The sequence below is a fragment of the Nycticebus coucang genome, chromosome 3, assembly GCF_027406575.1.
Source record: "Nycticebus coucang isolate mNycCou1 chromosome 3, mNycCou1.pri, whole genome shotgun sequence".
Lineage (NCBI taxonomy): Eukaryota > Metazoa > Chordata > Mammalia > Primates > Lorisidae > Nycticebus > Nycticebus coucang.
Genome location: NC_069782.1, coordinates 94,063,423 through 94,091,365, shown reverse-complemented (window position 1 = coordinate 94,091,365; position 27,943 = coordinate 94,063,423). Strand labels below are relative to the sequence as shown.

The window sequence follows — 27,943 nt, the reverse complement described above, 5'->3', positions numbered from 1 at the left end:
GAAAATCCAGCTTTACAAATCTGGGACCTAGTCTGTACGGCAAAAGGTACATTTTTAAAGTATCTGGGGAAAAAAGGAAGTATCTGGATAATTCAGGTCAAGTAAACTTCAGGGGGAGGAGGAAAGGCAAGCAAATTACATAAATTTAAGGTTCTGAGTTTTAATTACCCATGCTAATTTTGCTGATGTGACAGTAAGGCACAAAGGCAGATAAAGTTAGATGTTTTCCCTAGTTTATTTCCATTTTCTTAGCTAAAGAACAAAAGAATGCTTACCAGAATACAGCTAAAGGGGCATATATTGATACTATCTCACCTACATCACCATTTGGGCTACAACTTTTTTTTTTTTTTTTGAGACAGAGTTTCACTCTGTTGCCCTCCATGAAATCATAGCTTACAGTACCCTCAAACTCTTGGGCTCAAATGATCCTCTTGCCTCAGCCTCCCGAGTAGCTAAGACTATAAGCACTAGCCACAATGCCAGGCTAATTTTTCTATTTTCAGTAGAGACAAGGTCCCACTCTTACACAGGCTGGTCTCAAACTCCTAAGTTCAAGTGATCCTCCTGCCTTGACCTTCCAGAGTACTAGGATTAAAGGCATGAACCACCATGCTCATCCTGGGCTACATCAACTTTCAAACAGAGGAAGAATTTGACCTGAGCCAGCAGTTGAAGTAGGCTCTGAAGGAATTTGTTTTAACCAACCAGGAAATCTAATCACCCGTAATCAATGACACAGATTTACTACTAACTTTAGTGATAAGCTCATCACATTTATATACCATCACCTACAGTATTCCAAGTTCCCAAACTTCACAAGAAGTGAATTTCAGGCATCTGATACTAAAAACAGAAAGATCTATATGCCCTTAAGAACTTACATCACCATAAAACATAAAGTTTAGAGACAAGAACAAGTTTTAGGGAGTAAAAGACTACTTATATTCAATACCAATGGATGGTCTCCATAATATTACAACTATGACAGTACAGATACAAAACTAGCGGTACATAAGGACTTAAAAGAAATTGGGATTTTAGCAAGTTAAACTTAACCTGAACTAGCACAGTGGTCATTTATCTTTAGGCAACCAGTGTTCTCTATCATCAAATGTAACATTACGGTATAATCAACCACAAAAGAATCCTGAAGGTGAAATCTGAAAGTAGATTTCTGGATTTGTATGAAAGGTAAATTTCCCAGTAACTGCAAGAGACTCCATATGAGCAGTCAAATTAGATTTAACATGTTGTTGCTGAACAGGTGATCCACATCAAGTATTCCAACTGGCTAACAAATTCCATAAATGAAAGTTGTCTTTATGAAGAGGATACAACTAACCCCATAAAATGATAACCATGAGCTTTATTTAACTCTAATTTCCTATATTAACAACCTCCTTTCCTTCTTATCTAAATCAAAATGGCTTTTATTCCATACCAATAAACTGCAAATATGACTGTGTCTTGGACTCACAACTCACCCATAAGGAATGTGCCTTATGCTTGGAATCTTATTTTTATTGCATTAAAGCAGTACAGGAAAAACATTACCATATATATGACAAAGAATAAGATTCACATGCATAAAGACAGCATAAACTCATTGCTCAGGAATGTGATTGGTTATCCCATCTAACAGTCTGGTGCCCTGGGAAATTAACACAAAAAATAGAAATATAGTCAGAATATGAAGCAGCAACCAATGTCCCCTGTTCCTACCCCCCTAAAACCTCAGAATTTCTTCAAAGAATGAATGCCTGAACTATGAAATTCTTTTTCTTTTAAGAAAGATATCTCAGTACAAGGATTCCATAAACTATTCAGCACTTCCAATGCCTGACACAACTTGACATACAACTAACTTTAAAAATAATCCACATAAACCTAGGTGCAAATCAGTGTCATGAAAACTGAAGGAGGTTTAGACTGAAAAATTTAAATTTAAAAAAACAAAAAAAAGGTTTCTTGTTTCTAGATATTTTAATAGAAACATATAGGATCAGATTTCAAAAAGTAGGCTAAAATACAGCATCTAAACACTGTGCCAGTACATCTAAGAAGCTGAATAAAAAAAAAAAAAATAAAAGGAGTACCTACATTTTTAAAATAAACATAATACCAATAAGAAAAACTTTATTCTACCACGAATTCAATTTATCAAACTACATGGTAAAGAAAAATCATTTCAAAATTTTCACCTCCATAGCAAGGTTTCAAGTTGACGGGCTCTCTGAAAGAGTTTAGAATCTTAAATGACTCGCAATTAGCCCACGATTTCTCTATATTAAATTAATCTGTTGACCTGTTGTGAGTAAACATACAAAAATTCTGCCCTGGTTAAGAAACATTTAACTTTTCTTCCAGGAGTGTGTGTGGGTGTGCGTCCGTAGGGGAGGGGCAACCCCTTTTGACCAAACAGTATTAACGAGGATTTTTTTTCTTATGCTTCTTTTTCTCCTATTCTGCACTGTAAAACCTAGGCTCACAATTCCTGCCTCGATTTCACCCTTGTCCAATAATACCATATGGTTCCCCCAATTTCCGCGCAGGATGGCACCTGAGGGCCAACCCCTGCGGCTGGCACCAGCAAGGCGCGGATAGGGCGGATGGCTGTCACAGGGGAGCAGGCGTGGGCCAGAGCCGAGGAGATTTCTGACCGCTCATGGCCCGGCCCCGCGTGGCTGAAGGTCTCTGAGCCCCTAGGTTCGTCCCGGCAAGCCAGGAGTGCAGCTGCCGCGGAGCAGGAAGCTAATCGCGGCCCTTGCGCCGCTTTGACAGGCCAAGCTGGAAAAACAGGGAGCTCACGGCAGCTAGTAGCCTCACCCCTTGGGCTAGGAAATCCCGAGAGCAAAATGCCCGCCCTGGCCTGAAGGTAAACTGGAGACCAGGGAGCCACAGCCACCGACTCAGCCCAGTCGGGCAGGGGCCCGCCCAGGGGCCACTCCCCAAGGGAGGCAGCCAGTCACTCACCCGCCCTTCCGGGCCGCTACCTAGGGGATGGTCTCCCGCCGGCCCTCACAGCACGGCTTCTCAGGCCAGGCCCCCAGGGCTTCGGGCACCTCTCACCTTTGACGACGCGGTCAGCCCCAGGAGGGGGCGGCGGGGGCGGGGGTGGGGGCGGTGCAGCCCGGGCCGGCTCCGGGGCGGCCATGCTGGGCCCGGGGCTCGGCTAGGCTCTAGGCCGGGCGGGGTTGGGGGCGGGGGCGGCAACTACCAGAGCCAAGCGGCGGCGCCGCCGGGGAACATGGCGGACCCGCTTTCGCTACAGAGGGGCTGAGCCCGGCATGCATCGCGCGTGCGGAGGCGGGGGCGGGGCAGACTCTAGGGACTCGGGCAAAATTACTGAGGCTAAGAAAGAAACTTGACGAGGCCAAGGGATCGGGTTAAAATTCTTTGCATGAGTGTGTCACACTTTATGGGAGCAAGACATGATTGCAAGAGGGACTTTGCCTAACAATTGCAATCAGTGTAAGCTGGCTTATTGTACCCTCAATGAATCCCCAACAATAAAAAAAAAAAATTCTTTGCATGCAGGAACAAAACACTGAGAAGAGGGGGCAGTCTGTAGCTAGTTACTGGCTGTCCTGGCGCTCCCAGAAAAATGGGGAGACATGGAGATACGATCAAACCTTAGAAGCTCCTACTAATAGAGAAACGAATGTTTAACAATTTAGCTACAGATCTGACTAGTAAAAAGTTGGCAGGGGACAGGAGAACAGAAGCATTGTAGGTTCTAGAGCAGAGAAGTGACTATTTAAAATGGAGTATGAAAGAGAATTCTGGCCCTTGTGTTTAGGATCTGGAATTGTCAAGAGTTTGAAGGTACAAAATAAGAAAGCAGCAGAAGCAGTTTAGGCTTTAAGATTTAAGAATCAAAAAAAGTTAAGGGGAGAAGGGAAGACACCAAGAGATATTCAAAGAATCTGCATAATTCACCTGAAAAGGACACAAACTTATTTTTGATTCATTCAGAAAATAGATTTGGAAGGCAGAGGAGTAAACAGGGAACTGGAAATTAGTTCCTTATTTTTGTGGGGTCCAGGTGACTTATGTGAAATTCAGAGACAAATGTGACTGACATTCATGGGAAAGGGGGTAGAGGGACAAAAACTGTTCAATCAGAAATTATTAGAGGCTCAGCGCCTGTAGCTCAGTAGCTAGGGCACCAGCCATGTAACACTGGGGCTGGTGGGTTCAAACCCCGCCAGGCCCAGCTAAACAACGACAACAGCAACAAAAAGTAGCCAGGCATTGTGGCAGGCACTTGTAGTCCCAGCTACTTGGGAGGCTGAGGCAAGAGAGTTGCTGAGCCCAGGAGTTTGAGGTTGCTGTGAGCTGTAACACCATGACACTCTACAAAGGGCAACATAGTGTCTCAAAGAAAAAAAGGAATTGGAGCGGCGCCTGTGGCTCATGGAGTAGGGCGCCGGTCCCATATGCTGGAGGTGGCGGGTTCAAACCTATCCCCAGCCAAAAACCAAAAAAAAAAAAAGAAAAAAAGGAATTATTAGAAATGTGCTTGTATGACATGGGGGACCAGGGGTTCAGGACCCTATAATAGGCCCTGATTCTTTGAATATATATATATACACATACCAGGGGATATGTTGAATCACCGAAAGGAACCAGCAAATCCAAGATCTGTATAATTTCATGGCATAGGATCCAAGTGGGATGAAGTGAGAAATTCCTGCCCATCCTTCTGTTTAGTTATACATATGCTCAGAATCTATTCATAATGTATGGTGATAATCAGGTAAGCAGTAATGTAAAGATCTCAAAGAGTACCTTTCTACCTCTTTGTGTCAATCTCAACAATCTTGAGAACTGAGGTAAAAGAGAAAGGAAAGCCCAACAATGGGTATTTTTCACAAAGGGAGCCCACAAAACATATTTTAGAGAAAAGGGACTCTTAGCAGTGAGGCAGGGGCAAAAATAGATCTTTCTGGCATGGAAGTGCCATAATACCAACAAGGGAAGGGAAGAGGAGGGTTGTCATGGGAAGAGAACAAGGGATGGAAGGCATATCACAAACCTGTAAGGTAAAAGGAGTAAATTTATAAGAGGAGTTTGAATCCCCAGAAAATCTCACTAAGGATGGGAAGAAGGAAGTGTGTAATGTACTGAGTACTGATTGCCTCTAGCAGAAAAGGGATAGGAAATGTGCTCATGGAAGTAATGAAAAGGAAAGGCACTCTGTATTAGGGCCCATTGACTCCCACCTTGAGTGTATATCCTTCAAATCTGCTTTGGCTCCTCACTTCCACTCACTCAAAAGCTACTTCATATATATATCCAGGCCTCCCCACCCCAATACAAAAAGCAACAGCATACAAAAGGGAAAAATGACAAGGGATTAAATAGAACTATCTTATAGATTTATTAATGAAAAATACTTTACAAAACGGTATGTTTGGCCCTAAAATAATTCGACTGAATCTGAGGGTTTACAATGGCAAATGAGCAAGTGGCAGTAATGGCTCTGCTGCTGAAGATAGGAGGGTATGTTAGTGTGCCTGACTCCATCTGTTCAGAAGGGCAAATGTTATGTTGGCAGTTCCACATTCTAGGCCTAAGGTTTGGGAGCACAGGGGAGGCTGACAGACCATAATACCTGGGCAGGTGGGTGGGTTGCCCTGAATGATGTGGTCAGAACCATGACCACAGGGCTACAAGTCCCTCCACGGATGGGAGATGGGGAAGACAGAGGGTCTAGTAACAGAGATAGGTAGATAAAATAAGAGTAGAAGTTGGGAATACAGTAGGGAACAGAGATGAGGGCTCAGGTGGAGGTATGGGCATAAAGCATCCAGGAATAAAATAGTCATCTTAAGATCCTAAGGAATGATAGTTTCCAGAGTAATATCATGGATATATCTTTAATGTGGCTCAAATAAAGTCCTTAAAAAGCAACTGCTTCTTTTTTCTAGGGGAATGGAAGTTGGAATTTTAAATATCCCCCACTAGAGAGCCAGGTCTTTTTTGGAGGTTCCTGGCACCACTAGGAGAAACTGCCAATTCTATGTTGAGATGAGACTAGAACAACCAAGGCACGGATGCAGGGTACCAACTCTGTCACAGCACAATTTTTCAGAGAATGGTGTGGCTCCAGGAAAAGACAGAAGTGACCCTTACCGCTGGTTGTGCTGCAGGGCTCGAGCCCTGATCTGTTCTTTTCCAGGGGCATCTGGTAGAACAAACAGATATCCCTCTCCCCTTGTCCTCCTATGTCCAGATTGGGAGGCATAAATGCTTTGCCTCCAGTCATCATCTGGGGGCATATCTACTCTTCGGGGACCAGGGGTTCGGGACCCTATAATAGGACCTGAATTCCAAGCTGACCTCAAGGGTACATGAAGACTGCTGGATGGTGAGGACACAGGGTGGACAATGGGAGGATGAGGAGATAAGTGGAAAAGATCCCCCCAGGACTGAGCATGAGGAACCTGAAGGCCCTGGCTGCTTTCTGTTAGTGTGGCAGTGTGGGTTAGCTGAGGATTGAACCCTGGAGTAGTCAGGCATCTGGCCCCAATGTGCTGGTTGGTCTCTGACCGGGTTCCCCAGAAGGCATCTGTCTTGGAACGATGGGGTAGACTCTGGTAGTTCAAAGTGCTTCCTGTGTACTTGAACCCTTGGGAAGTTTCACCCCTGTCACACATAGCCAGAAACTGCTGGACACTCCTCGAAGTTCCTGGGAAAAGAAAAGAAATCCAAACACTGAGTATCTTCAGAAAACTATTCTCCTTCCCAGAGGGCCATTCTTGGCTATTCCACTCAACTCCCCACTCCTCTAAGAGCAAACACACATGGGGAAGAAAATTCTTACTATACATCAAAATCAAGTCTCTTACTGCTAACCGGGGCAAATGAAACAGTTGCCTTGTACCTCACTTACACTTGTACCTCACTCCACTGTAATCCGTCCTCCATCCTACCCTACACACAAAAGAATGGCTCCCTAATAGAATAAATGTATACTCCCTTTGTGATGACTCTAATCCTGAAGCTGCCACTCTAAAACCTTACTCAGCCTTTTTTAACATGGTACCTTCACTCCAGGTAAACTGCCTCTGCTTAAATTCTTGTTCAATCTCTGAGACCTCTGCTTTTGTTCACACCAGTCCTCCCATACACACAAAATGGACATATACATTCATTCAGTTTTGGCACTACTGGTATCTTGAGCTGAAAATTATTTATTGGGGTAGGAAGGGACTGCTCTGTGCAAGGTGTGATGTTTAGCAGCATCCCTGTCCTCTACAGATGGCAGTAGTACTTCTCCTTTCCCCATTGAGAACCACTGCCTTAGCTGTACATTCAGTTCATGAAGAGAAGAATGAGAATCATAGTGTGGAGGGTTAAAGAAAGCCAGACCGATGCTGCCCACCTTCCCTAGGATTGTCTGGCTCTGTATACATGGTGGCATGGTTACTCCATGTAAAGAGTCTTTCCAAATTTCCCTCTCATTCATTATCCTCCTAGACCATCTCTCAGCTGAAACTTAGATCACAGAAAGAGAAAAAACTAGCTGATAAAGTTGACATTTTCTGTATTGGGGGGATCCCAAAGACTGTGTATTCCTTATGTCACTTAAAACTTAATTTATGACTGAAGCAATTCATTCTTTTAGACAAATTCTAGGGGGTGCTCGTCTGTCTAGACCCTTGTTATAAGAACCATGGTGCCCCCAAATGATTAAATCACAATGCATCTACAGCAACATTTTATATTAAGGTAGTAATTCATATCCTTACACCGCCCCACCTTGAGATACCCTTCTCCACCCCCAGGAGTACTAATTTGATCCTTAGAGGTAGGTCCCTACAAAGGTACCATAACTGGCGTATAATATTAGATTTGAGGGAGTTACCTGGGGGTCTATAGGGCTCCCCTGCCATGCTGGGCATCAGGACATCTGGGGACAGGATCTGTGGTTGGGGAGGGTAGAGTTTGGGACCAAGGAGAAACACAGGAGGGTCATGGATGACAGGGAGGGAAGAGGAGCTGGAACAACGGTGCCCGGTTTCCAAATGCTTTTTCCTCGCGTTTGATGGATCCTTATAATGAGACAAGAACAGGAAAAAAACAAACAAAACAAACAAAAAAAAAAAAACACAGAGATGAGGATTAACACACAGCAGGACGTGGTTGGGTAAACACAGTAAGGCAAGCACAGGGAAAAGGAGGGAACTAGAGCACAAATGCACAAATATGCCTTGTTTTAGAGAGGCAGCCACTCTCCCTATCAGCCCCTCTAGGAAACTCCAAACTTCAGATTCTCTTCCCTTAACTAGTCTTTCCCATTCTCTCTCATTTTCTAACCCTGCAAGTCAATTAAGCAAACTCTTTAATGCTAACAGTAGAATTAAGATAGAAATTTAAAATAAAGAAGAAATGATAGGGTGGCGCCTGTGGCTCAAAGGGGTAGGGCGCCGGCCCCATATGCCAGAGGTGGTAGGTTCAAACCCAGCCCTGGCCAAAAACTGCAAAAAAAAAAGAAGAAGAAGAAATGATAAAGAGAAATTCAGAAACCCTGAGAGATTGAGAAAAAAATTCTATACTTCCCTTTAAAAGTATTGGGAATTAAGATATATATGCTTAAATGTAGAATCAAGAACTCTACTCCATCTTCTCTCCGTCACATCCCACAGCTTCTTCTTTTGCCTGTCAAGTTTGTAGTCACTAATGCTTATGTCCTGCTCGACAGTCTATCAGTTATCCACTTTTGTGGTAAAGACCTAGAAATAGCCCCTTTAACATTTGAAACACTAATACATCCAAAATTGAACCAATATTCTTCCAAATTCCTCTTACTAGTACCTCATTTTCCTAAGTTGCCCAGACTCAAACAGAGGCATTGCCCTTTATTTCCCACTTCCCATTCACATTTCCATTAGTTGCCAAGTGCTGTCATTTTTACCTACGGATTTTATATTTCAACTCCTGGAACACTGCAACAGCCTTTAATCTGATCTTCGTATCTCCCATCTATGAATGCCTCACCATGGCCTACAAGGTCCCTTATGATATGATCCTGTTGCTACTTCTTTTTTTTTTTTTTTTGAGACAGAGTCTCACAATGTTGCCCTGGATAGACTGCCATGGCATCATCATAGCTCACAGCAACTTCAAACTCTGGGGTTCAAGCAATCCTCTTGCCTCAGCCTCCCAAGTAGCTGGGACTACAAGCATCCGCCACAACGTCCACCTAGTTTTTTCACTTTTAGTAGAGACAGGGGTCTTACTCTTGCTCAGGCTGGTCTCAAATTCCTGAGCTCAAGTGATCTGCCTGCCTCAGACTCCTAGAGCTAGAATTATGGGCATGAGGTAGCACGCCCAGCCTGCTCCTTATTTTACTTCCTATTATTCCAATATCTTTTACACTTTTTCTTAATGTTCCTCAAACATACCAAACTCATTTCTGTGAGCACACTTTTTTTTTTTTTTTTTTGCAGTTTTTGGCCGGGGCTGGGTTTGAACCCACCATCTCTGGCATATGGGGCTGGCGCCCTACTCCTTTGAGCCACAGGCGCCACCCAGCCAAACTCATTTCTATCTCAGGGATGTTGCATTTACTGTTTCTGTTACCAGGAATATTCTTCCCATGGCTTACAACTTCGTATCACTTAGGTCTGTGATTAAATGTTACTTCCTTAGAGTTAATTTCCTTTATTTTATCAGAAATGGCCATAAGAAAAACCACTATTTCCTCTTTACTCCCTATATTCCCTTGCCTTATTTTATTCTTCCTTATCATAATTTGGTTACATCATTTATTTCTTGATTGCCTTTCTCCCCTACTAGCATACATTTCTTTTCACATCTGTATCTTAGCACTTGGAACGATGCAGGCACTTAGTAAATAATACGTTAAATAAAATTATCTATATGCTAGTATACCTAATTCCTTTACTCGATTGCAAGCTATTCGAGGGCAAAATTTGTATTGTTCCATCAGTGTACACTCTCAGCACCTACCACAGAGTGGCAGATGGTATGCAACTTGAGGACCAGGTACCAGCTCTCTCAGTATGTGACACAGCTAATGACTCCTTTCTTTTTGAAACATTCTTCTCAGCTCAGCGCCTGTAGCTCAGTGGCTAGGGCACCAGCCACATACACTGGAGCTAGCAGGTTTGAGACAGAGGGGGGGTCTATAGGGCTCCCCTGCCATGCTGGGCATCAGGACATCTGGGGACAGGATCTGTGGTTGGGGAGGGTAGAGTTTGGGACCAAGGAGAAACACAGGAGGGTCATGGATGACAGGGAGGGAAGAGGAACTGGAACAACGGTGCCCGGTTTCCCGGTTTCCTCGCGGGAAAAAGCATTGGGCCTGCCAAACAACAATGATTACTACAGCCAAAAAATAGCCAGGTGTTGTGGCAGGCGCCTGTAGTCCCAGTTACTTGTGAGGCTGAGGCAAGAGAATTGCTTAAGCCCAAGAGTTGGAGGTTGCTGTGAGCTGTGACACCATAGCACTTTACCAAGGGTGACATAATGAGACTCTGTCTCAAAAAAAGAAAAAGAAACATTTTCCTCTTAGTACCCATGATATCCCAGTTCCCTTCTTGCCCTTCAATCTCTCTGGTCTCTTTTTCTCAGTCTCCTTTTAAGGTTCTTCAGAAGAAGAACCACCTTTTCAGGGATACATCCTGGCTCCTCGCCTCTTTCTTCAATACATTTTTCTCTTTTCGATGGCTACAATTTCCAGATCTCAGTTTCCATCTCATAGGTCTTACATCCAAAAGCCTACCACCAGGTATCTCCACTCAAGCTGAACATATCCAAAATTGAACACATAGCTTCCCTAAAATATATCACTTTCAACCTATTAAACTTGGTCATCATACTTTTTGCTTCCACCAGGAAGCCTTCCCTAATACATCAAGAATGGTTTAAATGTCCCTTCTATTATACTCCCATAGTATCAAATCCTTATTGCATTATACTTGCTTATTTATCTGCCCCCCATAAAATCAGGGACTATATCTAACTTACTGCTGTATCTCCAGCACATGGCACAATAAGCATTTGTTTTTTTGTTTTTTGTAGAGACAGAGTCTCACTGTACCGCCCTCGGGTAGAGTGCCGTGGTGTCACACGGCTCACAGCAACCTCTAACTCCTGGGCTTACGCGATTCTCTTGCCTCAGCCTCCCGAGCAGCTGGGACTACAGGTGCCTGCCACAATGCCCAGCTATTTTTTTGTTGCAGTTTGGCCGGGGCTGGGTTTGCACCCGCCACCTTCGGCATATGGGGCCCGCGCCCTACTCACTGAGCCACAGGCGCCACCCCACAATAAGCATTTGTTTAAAAGAATTAATCAATCCATGATACATAGTACAGTTGGAAGAAAAGAAGCCAACTCTCCTAGCAAAATAGAACAAATGCTGGGCAGAAAAAAACCACCTTTTCTGAAAAAGAGGGATAAGCTGTTCAGAAATGTTTAAGAACTTATGCACAATAAATTGGAAAAAATGATTCTCTCTTGGGAGGAAAACTACATCTGAAGAACTGGTAGGACAGAGAATTAATTTTCACAATATATCCCTTCATACCGTTTCATTTTTTGTACTGTGTATTTAAAACTTGTTTTTTGTTTTTGTTTTTTTTGTAGAGACAGAGTCTTACTTTATGGCCCTCGGTAGAGTGCCATGGCATCACACAGCTCACAGCAACTTCCAACTCCTGGGCTTAAGCGATTCTCTTGCCTCAGCCTCCCGAGCAGCTGGGACTACAGGCACCCGCCACAACGCCCAGCTATTTAAAACTTGTTTTTATACTTTTATTGAACCAAAGCTTCAAAACACTGGTGCTTTGCATCCTAACCTTTATTGTAACAAAAACTCAACTTGTCTTAGATAAGTGTGTGAAATGCTCAAACAGTACAATTACCTACAAATGCAGCCATTGACAGTATTTAAGTCTGTTGATATCTACTAGCATGGGTTGTCCTGTCCCTTCCACCTATAGATTATTGCATTAATACCACATGTAAAGCCTCAAGGAGGGGAATTTTATATCTTTTTCCTTTTCTTGCTAATGTACATGCTTCACTTTATATTAAAACCACACTGGATACCACTCAAAAAATGTGGTGGGGAAGAAAAAGCAAAATAATACTCCATCCCATTTCTTCCCTTTTTCCTTTGATTAGTGCAGTGGGCTCTAAGCCAATCAGCAGCAGCCTTTGCTTCTCAGATTCCCTGCAAGGCTACTATGACTATTAATCACCCTAGAGTACCCTATAACACACACCCTTTTAAAACTGCTACAGGAAATGAATATTCCTCAGGGCTCCAGCTGAATATATGTAAATAAAATAATGACTATGTGTCCTAATTTTTCTAAGAGTACATACATTCCTTTCCCTCAAATTACAACCTTCATTTCTCCCTGTTCCTTCACCTGCACTGTATTTTTACCTAGTAAGGAGGAGAGTACTATGAATAGCCAGACCCTGATTCTACTTACAAAACTGTGGGAAGAAACTGGAGCCTCCTCCCTCTCTGAGACAACGGCGCCGCTGAGACTGCGTGAGATGCGGCGAAAGTTCTCTGCACTGTACTGCTCATCCTCCCCACACTCCCTGCTGAGGCCTCGGCAAGGTGCAGCCTTCAAACACACAGACACATAACACCAGACTTGAGGTCTTCCCTCAGACCCTGTCCTCAGGAATATGGGACTCAGTAGTAGACACCAAATTAGATATATTTGTAAGGTAGTAGCCATGTAGCAATCTCTTCTCACTCCAAAGAAACCCAATCACAGACCTTGTTTTATTCTGATAGCCCCACATTACCAAGTGTCTACCTTACCATCAAATGTACCACTCACATCTCTCCAACTTCCTTCCCCAACAACCCCCGCCCCACCTCCAGGCCTAGCACTTTAGAATCTGAGGCTGCTACCTGAGAAGCAGGCACTGTGCTGGCTTCATGGAGACTGTGCTCCATTTCTGTTGGGGTCTTTGAAAGACCATGACCAGGGGCTGAGTGCAACGTCCTCCCCATACCATCTGCAGAGCCTGAGGAAGAAAACAGAAATAGAAGTTGAAGCCATCTCTTCTGTGGCATAAACTCTGACTCTGGCAGCACAAACTCAGGAGTTCTTGTTTCATTAAATATCAGATATGTACCCCTGAATCCAATGAAAGATGTGCTCCTGAAATTTAGAAACAAGATTTTCAGAATATGGATAGTTTTCTGCAGGCCACAGGGGCTCAGCTAAAAGCCCTTTAAGAAGTTTGTAGAGAAAGGGCTCTGTGGACAGACAGCTGAATGTCCTCATCTCACTTTATTTCATTTTTGTAAACATAATCAGCTTCTGTCAGACTTGGGCCCAAGACTTATAATATATACACAGGAAATTATTCGGAATAGTGATTTTCTAGAGAATCTGTAGTGACAAAAGAAACTTTTATCTCCAGGCTAGCTCATTACTAAAATGATCATAGTAATCACCTGTCATACCTTTTCATTTTATGTAACAGGAAAATGAGTTCTAGCATCTGACAGGTAGTAGTTTAACCAAGATTATAATTTAAGTCTTTTGAGTTTCAGCATAGTACTCTTTATCCTCTCACCTGGTAACCACTTACTTATTACTCTAAAAAGAGAAGCTTTTTAGGAATATTTTATATATGCATAATGATCTTTTATCCGCTCCCCCCACCCCATTAGCTTCTCTCAATCACCTAAATTCTAAACAACCACATGCTTATCTCCTCAAAATCTTTCTAGATGGTTCAGAGAAGAGTTGCTCTAAAGTGGATGTGACTCCCAATGGGTTGTCCCCAATCTGACTAATTAAGTCTTCCATTCTGAAAACGTACATACCCTTGACCTACATTTGCTACATATGTGGCCAAATGACATCTTGATTTGATATTTTGATTCTAATATATATTAGTATACATGTGTATATGTATATATGTGTGTATATACATATATTTGATTAAAGCATAATATTGCTGATATAAGTATTGAAGACTAGTTCTTTTCTTTCTTTTTTTTTGTTTTGAGACAGACTCTCAAGCTGTTGCCCTGGGTAGAGTGCCGTAGCATCATAGCTCACAGCAACCTCCAACTCCTAGGCTTAAGTGATTCTTTTGCCTCAGCCTCCCAAAGTAGCTGGGACTACAGGCGCCCACCACAAGGCCCAGCTATTGTTTGTTTGCAGTTGTCATTGTTGCTTAGCAGACCCGGGCCAGGTTCAAACCCGCCACTCTAGGTATATGTGGCCAGTGCCCTAGCCGACTGAGCTACGGGCACCGCCACGACCAGTTATTTTCAATTATTTCCTTGTGCTTGGCTTGATGCCCATAGCACAGTGCTTATGGCGTCAGCTGGCGGGTTCAAACCCAGCCCAGGCCAGCTAAACAACAATGACAACTGTAACAAAAGAATAGCTGGGCGCTGTGCGGGCACCTGTAGTACCAGCTCCTTGAGAGGCTGAGGCAAGAGAATCGCTTAAGCCCAAAAGTTGGAGGTTACCGTGAGCTGTGACACCACAGCACTCTACTGAGGGTAACACAGTGAGACTCCATCTCAAAAAAAAAAAAAAAAAGAAAAAGAAAAAAATACAGCTTTCTGGACCTCACCACAGATCTAAATCAGAATGTCTGTGGTTAGAGCCTAGGAATATGTATGTATATTTCAGGTTAATGTGCGGGTACAAACAACCAGGGCACAATATTTGAATTTGTTAGGTAGAGTCCCTTTTGAATTTGTGTTCCACACCCAAAAGGTGTGCCATATGTCCCTACATTTTGTCCATTAAGTGGGAATATACCAATCCCCCTCAGGAATCTTTATTTTTATTTTATTTATTTATTTATTTATGTATTTTTTGCAGTTTTTGGCCGGGGCTGGGTTTGAACCCACCATCTCCGGCATATGGGGCCAGGGCCCTACCCCTTTGAGCCACATGCGCCACCCAGGAATCTTTATTTTTAAAAGGCTTCCCCAAAAAGTATAGGAAAATATCCTTGAACATTTTGGAGGAAATGTAAAATGTAATGGTTCTCCTAAAAGGCAACCTGGAATTCAACATTAAAATTAAAAATATTTTTATTTTATGTTTTTCTCTCACCTCTGTGCTAAGTTCTGTAAAAATTCAAAATATATTTACCTTCTTATCCAACAATTTTTTTTTTTTTTTTTTTGAGGCAAGGTCTTACTCTGTTGCTCAGGCCAGAGTATAGGGGCCTCAACACAGCTCACTGCAACTTCAAACCCCTGGGCTCAAGTGATCCTCCTTCCTCAGTCTCCCAAGTAGCTGGGACTAGAGGCATGTACCACCATCACCTGGCTAATTTTTTTTTTTCCTGGCTAATTTTTTGTAGAGGTTAGATCGCAGAGTGTTGTCCAGGTCTCAAACTCCTGGCCTCAAGCAATCCTCCTGCCTTGGCCTCCCAAATTGCTGGGATTATAGGCGCCACTGTGCCTGACCAATATTGGCTAAGTATTGTATTATATTAAGAAATTAGAGGCGGCGCCTGTGGCTCAAGGAGTAGGGCACCGGTCCCATATGCCGGAGGTGGCGGGTTCAAACCCAGCCCCGGCCAAAAAAAAAAGAAATTAGGCTGGCACAGTGGCTCATGCCTGTAATCCTAGCACTCTACGAGGGTGAGGCCAGTGGTGTCTGAGCTCACAGGCTCGAGACCACCCTGAGCCAGAGCAAGACCCCCACCTCTAAAAATAGCCGGGTGTTGTGGTGGGCACCTGTAGTCCCAGCTACTTGGGAGGCTAAGGCAAGAGGATCACTTGAGCCCAAGAGTTTGAGGTTGCTGTGAGCTATGATGCCACGGTACTCTGCCAAGGGCAACAAAGTGAGACTCTGTCTCAAAAAAAAAAAAAAAAAAAAATTACTGTTAACATTTTTGGTATAGTAATAGTATAGTATTGCCCTTTAAAAAGAATCTTTACTTTTACCAACTACATTTCTAGATGAAATGCTAGACTGTCTGATATTTGCTTTAAAATAATCTAGTGGAAAAGAAAAAGGAGGAGTCCACAGCTAAATAAAAACTGGCTATATGTTGACAATTTGCCAAAACAATCACCATGGAAGCTGGTGATAAGTACCAGGGCAGGGCAGGGGGGTTATTATAACATTTACCCTTCCTCTTTACTTTTGAATAGATTTTAAATTCTTTTTCTTTTTTTTTTTGTGGTTTTTTTTTTTTTGGCCGGGGCTGGGTTTGAACCCGCCACCTCTGGCATATGGGACCGGCACCCTACTCCTTGAGCCACAGGTGCCGCCCCAGATTTTAAATTCTTCATAACAAAAGTTATTCTTTTATTTTTAAGTAGGTATCTATAAGATGATGCCTACCCAACTTCAAAATACTATGAAATTCAGAATATAGGTCAATAGCAGTGTTTATATAACACTTTAGGAACTATACTCATGTCAAAATTAATCTGGTCATAAAAGACCACATACTGTTTGATTCCATTTATATGAAATGTCCAGAACAAGCAAAACTATAGAGACAGAAAATAGATTAGTGGCTGCCTGGGGCTGGAGAGAAGAGGAGAAGAAAATGGGGAGTGACTGCTAATGGGTACAGGGTTTCTTTTGGGAGTAATAAAAACATTTTAAACCTGAGTATGGTAACGAATGGTGAACTAGAGTTTAATATCTACATTTACCAACTACAAAAATACACTAAAAATCATTGTACAATTTAAATAGGTATGCATAAAAGATAGAGTAAGTAAATTATATATCAACAAAGTATTTATTTTTAAAAAAGCAATTTGAGACCAGGTGTAGTGGCGTGAGATAGGGTCTCACTCTTGCTCAGGCTGGTCTCCAACTCCTGAGCTCAGGCAATCCACCTGCCTCGGCCTCCCAGAGTTAAAGGATTATAGGTGTGAGCCACTGTACCCGTCCAATAATTATTATTCTTAAAATATTTATTATTTTGTGTATTCTTTCTCTCATATTAGGTAAGAAAGCTCAAAGAAAAGATTCCAGCTTTCTTTATAAGCTTTCCATATTGTCCTGTCCCACATAGGCAAATACCACTTAGTAAATGTTATTTGCAAAGTCTACACCAGCATACAGATAGACACTTGGAAACATTTCTTAACATCAAATCTTATATTTATAGAGTATTCCTCCCCAGCTCTGGGGAACATAGTAAGTACTCACAAAATACCTGTTTGGATGCAATTAAAAGTTGGTTGTCAAGAACCTGTACCATTATGAACACTGTCACATACAAACTAAAGATAAAAGTTCTCTGAGTTTAATTTCACAGAATCATACATACTATTTCAGAGTTGGAATACACCTTAAACAAAAATCTCTGAACCAATTCTTTCACTTTACAGGTAAAACTTTGGTACTGGGAAATTAAGTGATTTTGCCAAATTAATACTGAAAGTTAATGTTGGAACCAGGAAAACAGTTCAGGCTTTGGAGTTAAAACCGTCAATCTGGCCAGGTACAAGTGGCTCATGCTTGTAATCCTAGCCCTTTGGGAGGCTGAAGTGGGAGGACTACTTGAAGCTAGGAGTTCGAGACTAGCCTAAATAACATGGTGCGACCCCAATATCTCTACAAAAATATGTGAAAATTAGCTGCATATTTTGGCACACACCTAGCCCCGGCTACTTAGGAGACTGAGGCAGGAGGATCACTTAAACCCAGGCATTTGAGGTTGCAGTGAGCGATGATGATGCCCCTGCACTCTACTTTGGACAATAGAGTAAGATACTGTCTCAAAAAAAAAAAAAAAGCATTAATCTAAGTTACAAACATTGTTCTTATCTTCAGTTTCCAGGACTAAATCTGTAATGTGCACTTGAGATGTAGGCTCCACTCTTCACCTAGTATTATCTCAAGGAGAGTCAGTGAATGGCTACCCTATGAGCATACTACCATGAAAATCCTATAATCACTAACTAAACTTGGCAATTCCTGAAGGATTCAAGGTTCACTATGATCTGGAAACACCACACTGGAGACTAGGCTCAGTGTGGACAACCTATTGCAAGGTAGACTTGGAAGGTGAATCTTGGGATTACTTCACCTTCTAAGCCAGTGGTTCTCAACCTTCCTAATGCTGCGGCCTTTTAATACAGTTCCTGTGGGTCGCAACCCATGGGTTGAGAACCACTATCCTAAGCCATAGAAGAACATATTTTCCTTTCAGCCTGCCCCATATCATACTCAGTCACCTTCAAAGACCTATTCCTTAGCACAGCCTACTGGAGAAGCCATGGGAAAATACTTGGGAGTCTCTTTCTTTAGAAGGAGGGAATTGGTCTTTTGAGTGATAATTCTGTTCCTATTCTCCACTCTAGCCATAAAATTGTCTAACCTTTGTCCTGAAGGCTTTCTAAGTGAACTCAGAAGCTTTACTACCTCCTACTAAGCTGGGGATACTATCTATACAGAACACTATCCTTCTTCTCATCTTATCCTTCTGCTTTTATATGATCCTCACTCCCCCACCATTTGCATTCTTACCTGTTTGGCTAAGTGGGTGCCAAGGCACATCCTGCTGTCTCCATCCAGAACAGCAAGCTTGAGAAGCCTGAAGACTAGCCTGGTAGAGAGACTCCAATTCTGAGGTCTCCTGCTCTGTGTCTTGGTTCCAATGTGGATGTAAAAGGATTTGATTTCTCTCTGGATATGTTGCACAACTATGGGAATCACGGGGAGAGGACTTAGTTCCTGGCCCAGGGGCTCCATGTTTAAGCTGAGAATCACAGAGTCTTGTGACATTCACCCAGGAATCCAAAGGCAAGGAAGTCACCAAGGCCATACTGCTACCCAGCTCCTTAGGCATAGCATCTCTCACTTGGGACAGCTTCCCTTGATATATACTTGGTTCTGCCAACCTGGGCTGTCCTCCTCTAGAATTTTCACCATTAGGCAGCCCAGAGTTTATGGCAAAAGAAAAATGTTCAGCAGGGTCTTCCCAGAAAGGCAGTCTGTCTTTGCCATCTAGAGAGGGTTGCTGTATTGCCCTAGGACAGTGGTCTTTCCCTTGACCCTGTGGAAAAGGAGGCTTTGAGTCAGAAGGGGAAGAGTTCTTCCTTAAACTATCTGGCAAATTCCTGTCCTTAGAACCTGTACCATCCCTTGTAGAGGCACCTTGTATCCTCTGAAACTGCTCTGCCAGAGAGCGGACAAGCCCCTTTGTGCTGGGAAACTCTGGCCTGTAAGGTTCCTCACTGCCTCCATCTACTCTTGAAGTCAATGACATTTTGTGGCTTTGGGCTTGAAGGCATTGGTTAGTATTCTGCACAGGATCAGGAGAGTGAAGCTCAGATGAGTCAGCAGCAGGCATTATGGGATGGCAGGCTTTATACAGGGGAAGGCTGGGCTGAGCTGATGAATTTGAAGGACTACAGCCTAGGATATGTTCATCTCCTCTCTCAGAGGTGGGTATTCCAGTTTGGTATGACCAAGGTATCACCAGAGATCGATCAGCAGGATCCCTCTTTTCTTGGAACAGCTGTTCTTGAGCAATGCTTCTTCCTTCTTGCGGAGGGAATTTGCTACAGCTGCCATTGTTACCCCAATAGCCATGCAGTTTACCCTCTGAGGCATCCAATGGCTCCCAGCCATGATGAGAATTCTTCTGAGTCCTGCCTGGTGTTTTAGGTAAACCCTGCCTATGGAATGCAGAGGTGTCATTGTTGTCCACCTCACCTGGAATCAGAAGCTTTGAGGCAGATCTAGTAGGGGAATTGTGTTGTGGGGCATTTGACTCTGGGAAGAGGGATGAGTGTGACTCATGGCAGGAAGCAGGTGAGTGGAAGAAAGAACTGGCCCCAAACTCTCTATCCGTGCAGGGTTCCAGCTGGGCTTCCTGGCTTAACAATACTTGGAGCGGGATAGGCTGTTCACTGAAACAAATGAAGAGAGCCAGTCATAAACTGCCTTGATTGATGGGAGCACTTACAAAAAGAACTGTTCATTCCATTTCCGTTTCTAGCAATCCACAGAGGAAATGGTGAAAATTAATAGAAAGACAAGCACAAGTAAAGTCAACAATTCAGAGGTCCACAAAAGAAAATGCCATGGTCACCTCACTCCCAGGTAAAGGGTAGTATTAATCCTCTTTATTAAATGCTCTCGCCAAAGTTGTGCACAATAATATTAAGTGGAGCCCTTGCCAATATTCTTTACTACTTGTGGAATCCCATTCTAACCACAATCTACTTGCAAATTAAGAAACAAAAATTTCTAGTCCCATATGCAGATGACATGGAAGGTAAACAAACCCACAAAATTACTCATACTAAAGAACAAAACTTCAGGATGCTGCACATAGAGAAAACCCAGGCCCCTCCCTGGGTTTCCTGAGAGGGAGCCCAGCTAAGGGAACCAATAAGAGGCTAGCATTTATGAAATACAGGGTGATTTGGGCTCATGGGATTACATAGAAATCAGCAATTTCAAATGTGTTTTTATAATCTGGATTTGATTGTATTACTCACTGAGATGTTTCCCTAAAGTAATACACCATGATTCTCTTGAGATTTAGGAGTATGACTAGAGATTAACAGCACTTAGTTGGTTTCTCACTAATTGTTTTATATTTCTGACCTAAAAAACTCAGTATTAGAAGCACTCTGAAAAAACCTCAATCACTCACATTCATCAAGTGATAGAAGTTTTCCGCAAAAGGCTGAGCTAATCTAAATTGCTCATAGTCAAAACAAGTTTCTAAATTTGAATGAAAATACACTATACAATTTCATGAGTACAGTCACCCAGTTACCTGTATAGCATTATGAAGAATATGATATATAGGAAACCTATTCATAAAAGGCAGTATTACATAATGGTTAAGGACATGTCAAACAGATCTGGATTTAAAGTCCACACTTACTAGCTGGTAATCTAGGGTTATCCCCTAGATTACTTATCCAGGGTTACTTATCCATTCTGAGTTCGAGTTTCTTTATTTGTAAAATATGCTAAGTAAGAGTCCCTATCTCATAAAATTATTCTAAGAATAAATAAAATAAAATTTAGCCGGCATGGTAGCTTATGCTACTCTGGAAGGCCGAAGTGGGAGAACTGGTTGAGCTCAAGAATTCGAGGCCAGCCTGAGCAAAAGTGAGACCCCTGTCTCTATTAAAAATAGAAAAATTGGCCAGGGATTGTGTCATATGTCTATAGTCTCAGCTACTTGGGAAGCTGAGGTAAAAGATCACTTGAGCCCAAGTGTTTGATGTTTCTGTGAGCTCTCGTGATGCCACAGAAACATCAAAGGGTGATAGAATGAGACTGTCTCAAAAAAAATAAATACATAAATAAAATAAAATATTTACTAGCCTGGGCAATAGAATGAGACCCTATTTTTACAAAAAATAAAAAAATTAGTTGGGATTTTATTCACAAGACTGAGCCAGGAGGATCCCTTGAGCCCAGGAGTCTGAGGCTGTAGTAAGCTATCATCATTCCATGGCACTCCACCCTGGGTGACAGAGTAAGACCCTATCTCAAGAAAAAAAATTCCACACACATGCACACATACACATAGTGCTTAGCTCAACTCAGTGCCAGGATCAAGGCAAATGTTCAAAATATTAACAGCTTTTATTATACTTATATTTTGAAAACTACTCAGATTTATGAATAGTTAAAACTAATTTTCACTTAAATCCATTTATTCTAAGTAAATCCAAATTCAAAGGCTAAGATGTGAGCACTACACTAGTGGCTACTAGTCCTCACTTTGAAGAAGCAAAGCAAAAGGAATCTTTATGTCTCTTCTCCACCACAGCAAGGAAAAGACTGCTTTCTTTGCTTCCTTAAGGGACAGGAAACACTAAAATACCCAAATAAATCACCTGGTTGCTACTGCAACATGAAATGTAGCCCAGATTACCATGCTACACAAGGGATAAACTCACCTGTAGGAAATTTGTATAAGTGGCAAATTTATTATAATGTATTTTTTCATCTTTTTAGGAATTACTAAGGCAAAGACCATCAGTACAATGAGCTTTTCACTGTAAGTCTGACCTGAGAGAAGAAAATCTTTTCAGAGGACTTCTCTCTTCCTCTCCCTTGTAATCACCAAGATGAGAGCTCTTGCTATAGAGTCACTTCTCACCCTGGCATCCATAAACTAATGTGGTTCCCAAGCACTACCTTGTTGGCTGCGGGATGGTACCCCCCTGTGATGGGAGGCAGGCTGAGGGTTGCGCCGGCTGCTGTGATGACTGCTGTTGCTGCATGCGATCCTGCAGGCTCCGTGCTTTTCGAATACTGATTTGCAACTTCTTATCGACTAGGGCTCTGCTGTGTGTGCTAGAGCTGGCACCATGCAGGGCAAGTCTTAGTTTAGCTAAAATGCAAAAGAAAATATAGCAGAAACAAAACACAAACAAAAATAAAAAGAATGAAATTGAACAAAAATGGGCAAAGATATGCAGTAAAACTCAAAATATGCAGCAGAAATGCAAGGCATGGACCATGCATATACTGTCCAGGGCACCGAGCTTGGCTCTGGGACATTCATGGAAGCCATGGAGGCCAAACAGGTTTAATCCAAATTAAAAAACAAAATAAAACTAAAATGAATCAGGAAGATAAACTAGTGCTTGCTAGAAATTGCCACTCTTGTTGTCCTTTATAATTGACCTGACGTTTATCTCCATACTCTACTCCCCCAATTCCTCTTCCTAATGGCCAACAGCAAAATATAAGACCCGAACCAGCATCTGTCTTTATAAAGTACAGCTTCTTCTGGGTCACATTTAAGACTCAGGTACCAATTGTAAGCCTTAGTTCCTCCCTTACTGTAAATTTATGGTGCTACACACCAGGAAAGTAGAGGAGAAACAGAAACAATCTTATATTACAGTGAAAAGTCACAGGCCTGGGAAATCACTTATCAATTTACTGTTTTCCTACCGTAAGTTCCAACTTACTAGTCAGTGTCTAGAGAAAGCACAGACTAATCTCACATCAGAGGTGTAACTTTATCTTGGGATAAAAAGGTAGGCATGGCTAGAGAATTCACCTGTGAATTCCTGCTGAGACAGTTAACAGGCCTCACTTTGGGAGAGCCATGAGTGAGGAGATATAAAAACTGTTTTCATCCCATTTGAGTGACAACACTAATAATACCCTGTGAAGTTAGTCAAAAGTGCCATAGCCATAGCAGTTAGTTTAGAGTTACTTACAGATAGCTTCATTACAGAGAGCCAAAGCTGCAGCACAGTCTCCCTTCCGTTCCAGATGCAATGACTCTTCAAACACTGAATCTGCCTCTTGCAGGGATCTCTCAAAGCCGTGACTCCTCCCTGAAAGGGCCAGCACTTTTCATTTTCATTACAATTCATTCCAACTTTTCCTATGTACTGTTGTTTCCCTTCAGTACTCACAGATCCTTAATGCTGAGCCATTGATATACCCTTATTCCAACTGTCCACTGCTATTAAAATCTCTGAAACAAGCAAGACATCCATTTTTGCCCTGAGATGTTACCAAGACCATGAAAGAGAGTCATGACATTGCTAACATTCTGATTCCAAGACCCCTTACAGAGTGGCTCAAGAAAAGAACAAGAGCAGAAGGTGGTTCTTATGCCTAGAAATGAACTGCTCTTCCACAATGGAGTTCTTACCAAGCACTGTCAGAATACCCCAGACTTTCACTGAGCCCTCCACTTCCATGCTATGGCAAAGATGGCTTCACTATTCTGTGGAAAGCCATCCCTACCACTCATTTCCTTCCCCAATTCACAGTCCTCTCAGCACTACTCTAAAGTAAAAAATCAGTACATCTCTTAGGCACAGATGGTCAACATTTCCTATCTCAATGTATCTACCAGGGCAGTTGAACTGGCTTTGTTGTTGGTCTGCATGCACATACCTTTCATCAGCACCGCTAAGTTAACACCACCCCTGCAAAAGTCACCTTCCCATACAGAATGCATGGGATATTCCTTCCTCTTCTCAAAGTAAATGTGTGCCAAAGCAGGGGCAGAAGAGTCCAAGTATGATGCCAGATAAAAAGGCTAGGAAGCGCAGTAAGAGCAATTTATGTAAAAAAAACTCTCAGGTTTATTATGTACCCCTTTGCTCTCTACTCACTCATAACCACAAATAGACAGCAAGCTGTAATTATGTAAGTTTATCTATATTTGGGATTGCCAGTGATCCTTCGTAAGGTCACAGGAAAAAAAAAAATCAAAATGTCTGAGTCATTTCTCCCACAATGTCTCCCATCTTCCACTTACCTCTAGTTAGTCATGATAAGAAAGGCTCTTTTACACCTCTAACATTCACTTTCTAATTCATTGTTGCTTTTTGAGAGCAATGAGAAGACAGTCGAACTAGCAGGTTCTTCCTTCCTTTCTTCCCTTCCCTCCCTCCCTCCCTTTCTTCCTTCCTCCCTTCCTGACACAGTCTTACTCTGTCACCCTGTGTAGAGTGCCATGGTGTTATAGCTCACAGCAACCTCGAAATCCTGGGCTTGGGCAATCCTCTTGCCTCAACTTCACAAATATCTAGGACTATAGGATACTGTTTTTTCTATTTTTAGTAAAGATGGGATCTTGCTCTTGCTCAGGCTGGTCTCAAACGCCTGAGCTCAAGCAGTCCGCCCGCCTTGGCCTCTCAAAGTGCTAGGATTACAGGCGTAAGCCACCGCGTCCAGCCAGCAGGTTAGTTCTGAAGAACATGGTACTCAGGTTCACTCTATCTCTAGGGGTGTGGTTTCCCCTACTCCCTAGGCCTAAATTTCTTTCACAATATTTAGAAATCAAGTGAATCTATACATCCTTTATAATTAGAGGTGGTAGCTATACTCATTTAAAAAAAATCTATACTTAACAGATCTAAACAAACTACAGTTGATCAATCACTATACTAAATTTTAATTCTTCTCCTCTAGAATCTTAAGACTCCTTTTTTTTTTCTCTTTTTTTGAGACAGAGTCTTACTCTGTTGCCACAGGCTAGAATGCTGTGGCTTCAGCCTAGCTCACTACAACCTCAAACTTCTGGATTCAAGTGATCCTCCTATTTCAACCTCCCAAGTAGCTGGGACTACAGGCGCTCACTACAATGCCTGGTTAATTTTTCTATTTTAAGTAAAGGTGTCTCGCTTTTGCTTAGGCAAAAGCTCAAGTGATCCTCCTGCCTCAGCTTCCCAGAGTACTAGGATTATAGGCATGAGCCACCACACCTGGCCAACACTCCATTTTATGCTTTTCTAGGAAATAACGAACCAAAGTGTACATAGAATTCACAATGAAATAGCCAATGGGATTTCCTCCCAAATTTAATGTACTGCCCAACTGACAGAGGGGAGAAAATGGCGAGGAGGGAGATGACAAGGCCCTCTTTTCAAAAGCAACCTGGAATACCAAAGTGACATAGCTTGAGAGCAAAAAGCAAAACTACCTAAATATAGAGACAGCTAAGAAATCAGGAATTTAATACTAACTTGGAAACAAATATAATAACTTAGGAAATATAAAGCAACAATGCTCAGAATCAAAAGATAGGAGGATTAGAGGCAAAAAGCTGCCCCATATATGATTACTTAGCCCAGAAAGCTTCTTTAAGTGTTTACAAAATAAGAGAAGCAGTCAACAGATAGCAGACACCCACTAACATTGACCCCTATCCCTTATACTGCTTTAGAACAATTTGTTATATCTGGGGATTCTGAATAATAAGAATGATAAATTCATTTTATAGAAAGAAAAACTGAGACATAGGTTTCATAGCCTATTTAAGGTAAACACCTCAAACTTGCTAAACTCTCATTTTGAACGCTAGTTTCTTTTGGTACAAAGTGACATCCTAATGAAATTCTAGGAGGAAGAAAAAAAACGACCAACAAAGGGCAGCTGGGGAAGCTTAGGTAAAGTCCATGCAAATCATATACAATTCGGGAATGAATCACAATGGTATTAGAAGGAAATTAGGCTTTGTGTTCTTGTTCCTTTTTTGGTAGATCCACTTCCCTAAAGCTGCAGGTGGGATGTCTATCTCAAGGGCATGTTTCTTCCCAGCAAGTAGATTCCCCTTACTGTCAGTGTGACCCCTGTGCCCTTTTTCTGTTTCTCAGGTGAGACTAATTTTATTTATACCTTCCACAGATGTTCAAGGGAAACATTTTTCATGAATGATATACTATCTCTCATCTATAGACTTTTAATAGACATGCCCCCAGATCAGTGCCTATCTCCAAAATCAACAGGTTTGACTTCTTCCACTTAAACCAGCTCTCACTGGAATAGCTGAATTAAGATAAAATACAACTAGTAAAGAGAAGACAGGGAGCATACAAGTATGGATCTTTTTTTCTCTCTGTCCTCATTACTCACAACCTAATGCTCACAATTACCCTGATTCTGCAGTTCATCCAAGTCCATGAAGCGGCTGGGATGAGGGTTAAACCCTTTCGCTGCCTCTAATTCCTTTTCCCGTTTCCTTTGAAGTTCTTGTTCCTGGGCCCTCCTGGCTACCTCTTCCTGTAATTCATCCAATTCACTTTTAGAAGATAATTCCCCACCTGGAATACAAGCAAGGGAAAAGATAAAGTCACCACATTTCCAAGATTAAGCACCTGCTACATTTCTAGTCACTGTGATGCTTTTCCTTTAGAACTCTTGCCTTCAATTTGGAATTCGTGGGCGGTGCCTGTGGCTCAGTGAGTAGGGTGCCAGCCCCATATACCAAGGGCGGCAGGTTTGAATCCGGTCCCAGCCAAACTGTAACAAAAAAATAGCAGGGCGTGTGGAGGGCGCCTATAGTCCCAGCTACTTGGGAGGCTGAGGCAAAAGAATTGCCTAAGCTTAAGAGCTGGAGGTTGCTGTGAGCTGTGATGCAATGGCAGACTACTGAGAGTGACAAAGTGAGACTCTGTCTCTTAAAAAAAAAAAAAAAAAAATTGGAGTTCACGTTTTGGATAGAACTTCCCAGCAATCAAATTCAGGGTGGACTTGGGCCAGTAATAACAACAAAAATTTATTGAGTGCTTCATATTAACAATAATATGACCCTGAACATTTGTTGAGCATTTATTGTATGCCAAGAACAGTTTTAAGCACTTTGACATATATTATTTAATTCTCACAACTTATGAGGTAGATAACTATTATACCCTCATTTTATTTATTTATTTATTTTTTTGGAGACAGAGTCTCATTTTGTTACCCTCGGTAGAATGCTGTGGCGTCACAGCTCACAGCACTCTCAAACTCTTGGGCTCAAGTGATTCTCTTGCCTCAGCCTCTCGAGTAGCTGGGACTATACGTGCCCACCACAACACCGGCTGTTTTTAGAGACAGGGTCTTGCTGTTGCTCAGGCTGGTCTCAAACCTGTGAGCTCAGGGCAATCCACCCACCTTGGCTATACCCCCATTTCCGAGGAAATTGAGTCACACAGAGGATAAATAATTTGCCCAAGGTAACACAGATGGGAAATGATGAAGCAGAATTAAAGTCAAGTAGATTAAATTCATAGTCCATGCTATTAGCCAGTGGAAAGCACCAAGTGCTATCTCTACGAAGTGCTGTCACTGAGACTTTTGGGGGAGCTTCAAGCATGAATTTGCATTATCTCTTTAATGAGTTTGTAAAATGTCCACGCTAGTAAAAACTCAACCTTATAAGTGCTCATAGATGGATATAAAAAGATCTAGAAAAATGTCCATTATAAATTAAGTGAAAATTTTGGTGAGAAAGTAATATGTATAGTATGACTTCATTTTACTTTTTTTTAGTGGTGATTATGTATATCAACTTTATCATCTATTTGTACAAACATAAAAAAAGATATAGAAAGATATATACCATAAAGGTAACACTGGTTCCTTCAGTTTCAGGAGGGAAAAGGCAGGTTATAGAATTGATAAAAATGTTTGTTCTGGCCAGGCATAGTGGTTCACAGTTATAATCCCAGCATTTTGTGAGGCTAAGAAGGTTCCTTGAG

The 27,943-nt window shown here is 42.1% G+C and overlaps 2 protein-coding genes across 30 annotated transcripts in view; both read right to left on the bottom strand.

Moving 5' to 3' along the window:
• Positions 1-3,293, bottom strand: part of PPP3CB (protein phosphatase 3 catalytic subunit beta) — a 50,446-nt gene extending 47,153 nt beyond the window's left edge. For 9 of the 14 annotated variants that reach the window (XM_053586102.1, XM_053586107.1, XM_053586103.1 and 6 more), the window contains exon 1: positions 3,073-3,287. In XM_053586102.1, the coding sequence (XP_053442077.1) occupies positions 3,073-3,157 (85 nt within the window). In that variant the 5' untranslated portion in view covers positions 3,158-3,287. Of the gene's footprint in view, positions 1-2,829; positions 2,851-2,976; positions 2,999-3,072 lie in introns of those variants that run through there. The other 5 variants (XM_053586105.1, XM_053586110.1, XM_053586106.1 and 2 more) reach the window with 3 other exon arrangements.
• A 2,069-nt stretch (positions 3,294-5,362) lies between these two features.
• The window catches only part of USP54 (ubiquitin specific peptidase 54), a 152,628-nt gene continuing 130,047 nt past the window's right edge, over positions 5,363-27,943 (bottom strand). For 9 of the 16 annotated variants that reach the window (XM_053586075.1, XM_053586085.1, XM_053586088.1 and 6 more), the window contains 8 exons: positions 26,354-26,521; positions 23,177-23,296; positions 22,140-22,335; positions 18,492-19,879; positions 12,917-13,032; positions 12,480-12,620; positions 7,877-8,063; positions 5,363-6,697 (listed from right to left, as the gene is read on the bottom strand). In XM_053586075.1, coding sequence (XP_053442050.1) covers positions 6,138-6,697; positions 7,877-8,063; positions 12,480-12,620; positions 12,917-13,032; positions 18,492-19,879; positions 22,140-22,335; positions 23,177-23,296; positions 26,354-26,521 — 2,876 coding nt within the window. In that variant the 3' untranslated portion in view covers positions 5,363-6,137. Of the gene's footprint in view, positions 6,698-7,876; positions 8,064-12,479; positions 12,621-12,916; positions 13,033-18,491; positions 19,880-22,139; positions 22,336-23,176; positions 23,297-26,353; positions 26,522-27,943 lie in introns of those variants that run through there. The other 7 variants (XM_053586083.1, XM_053586089.1, XM_053586082.1 and 4 more) reach the window with 5 other exon arrangements.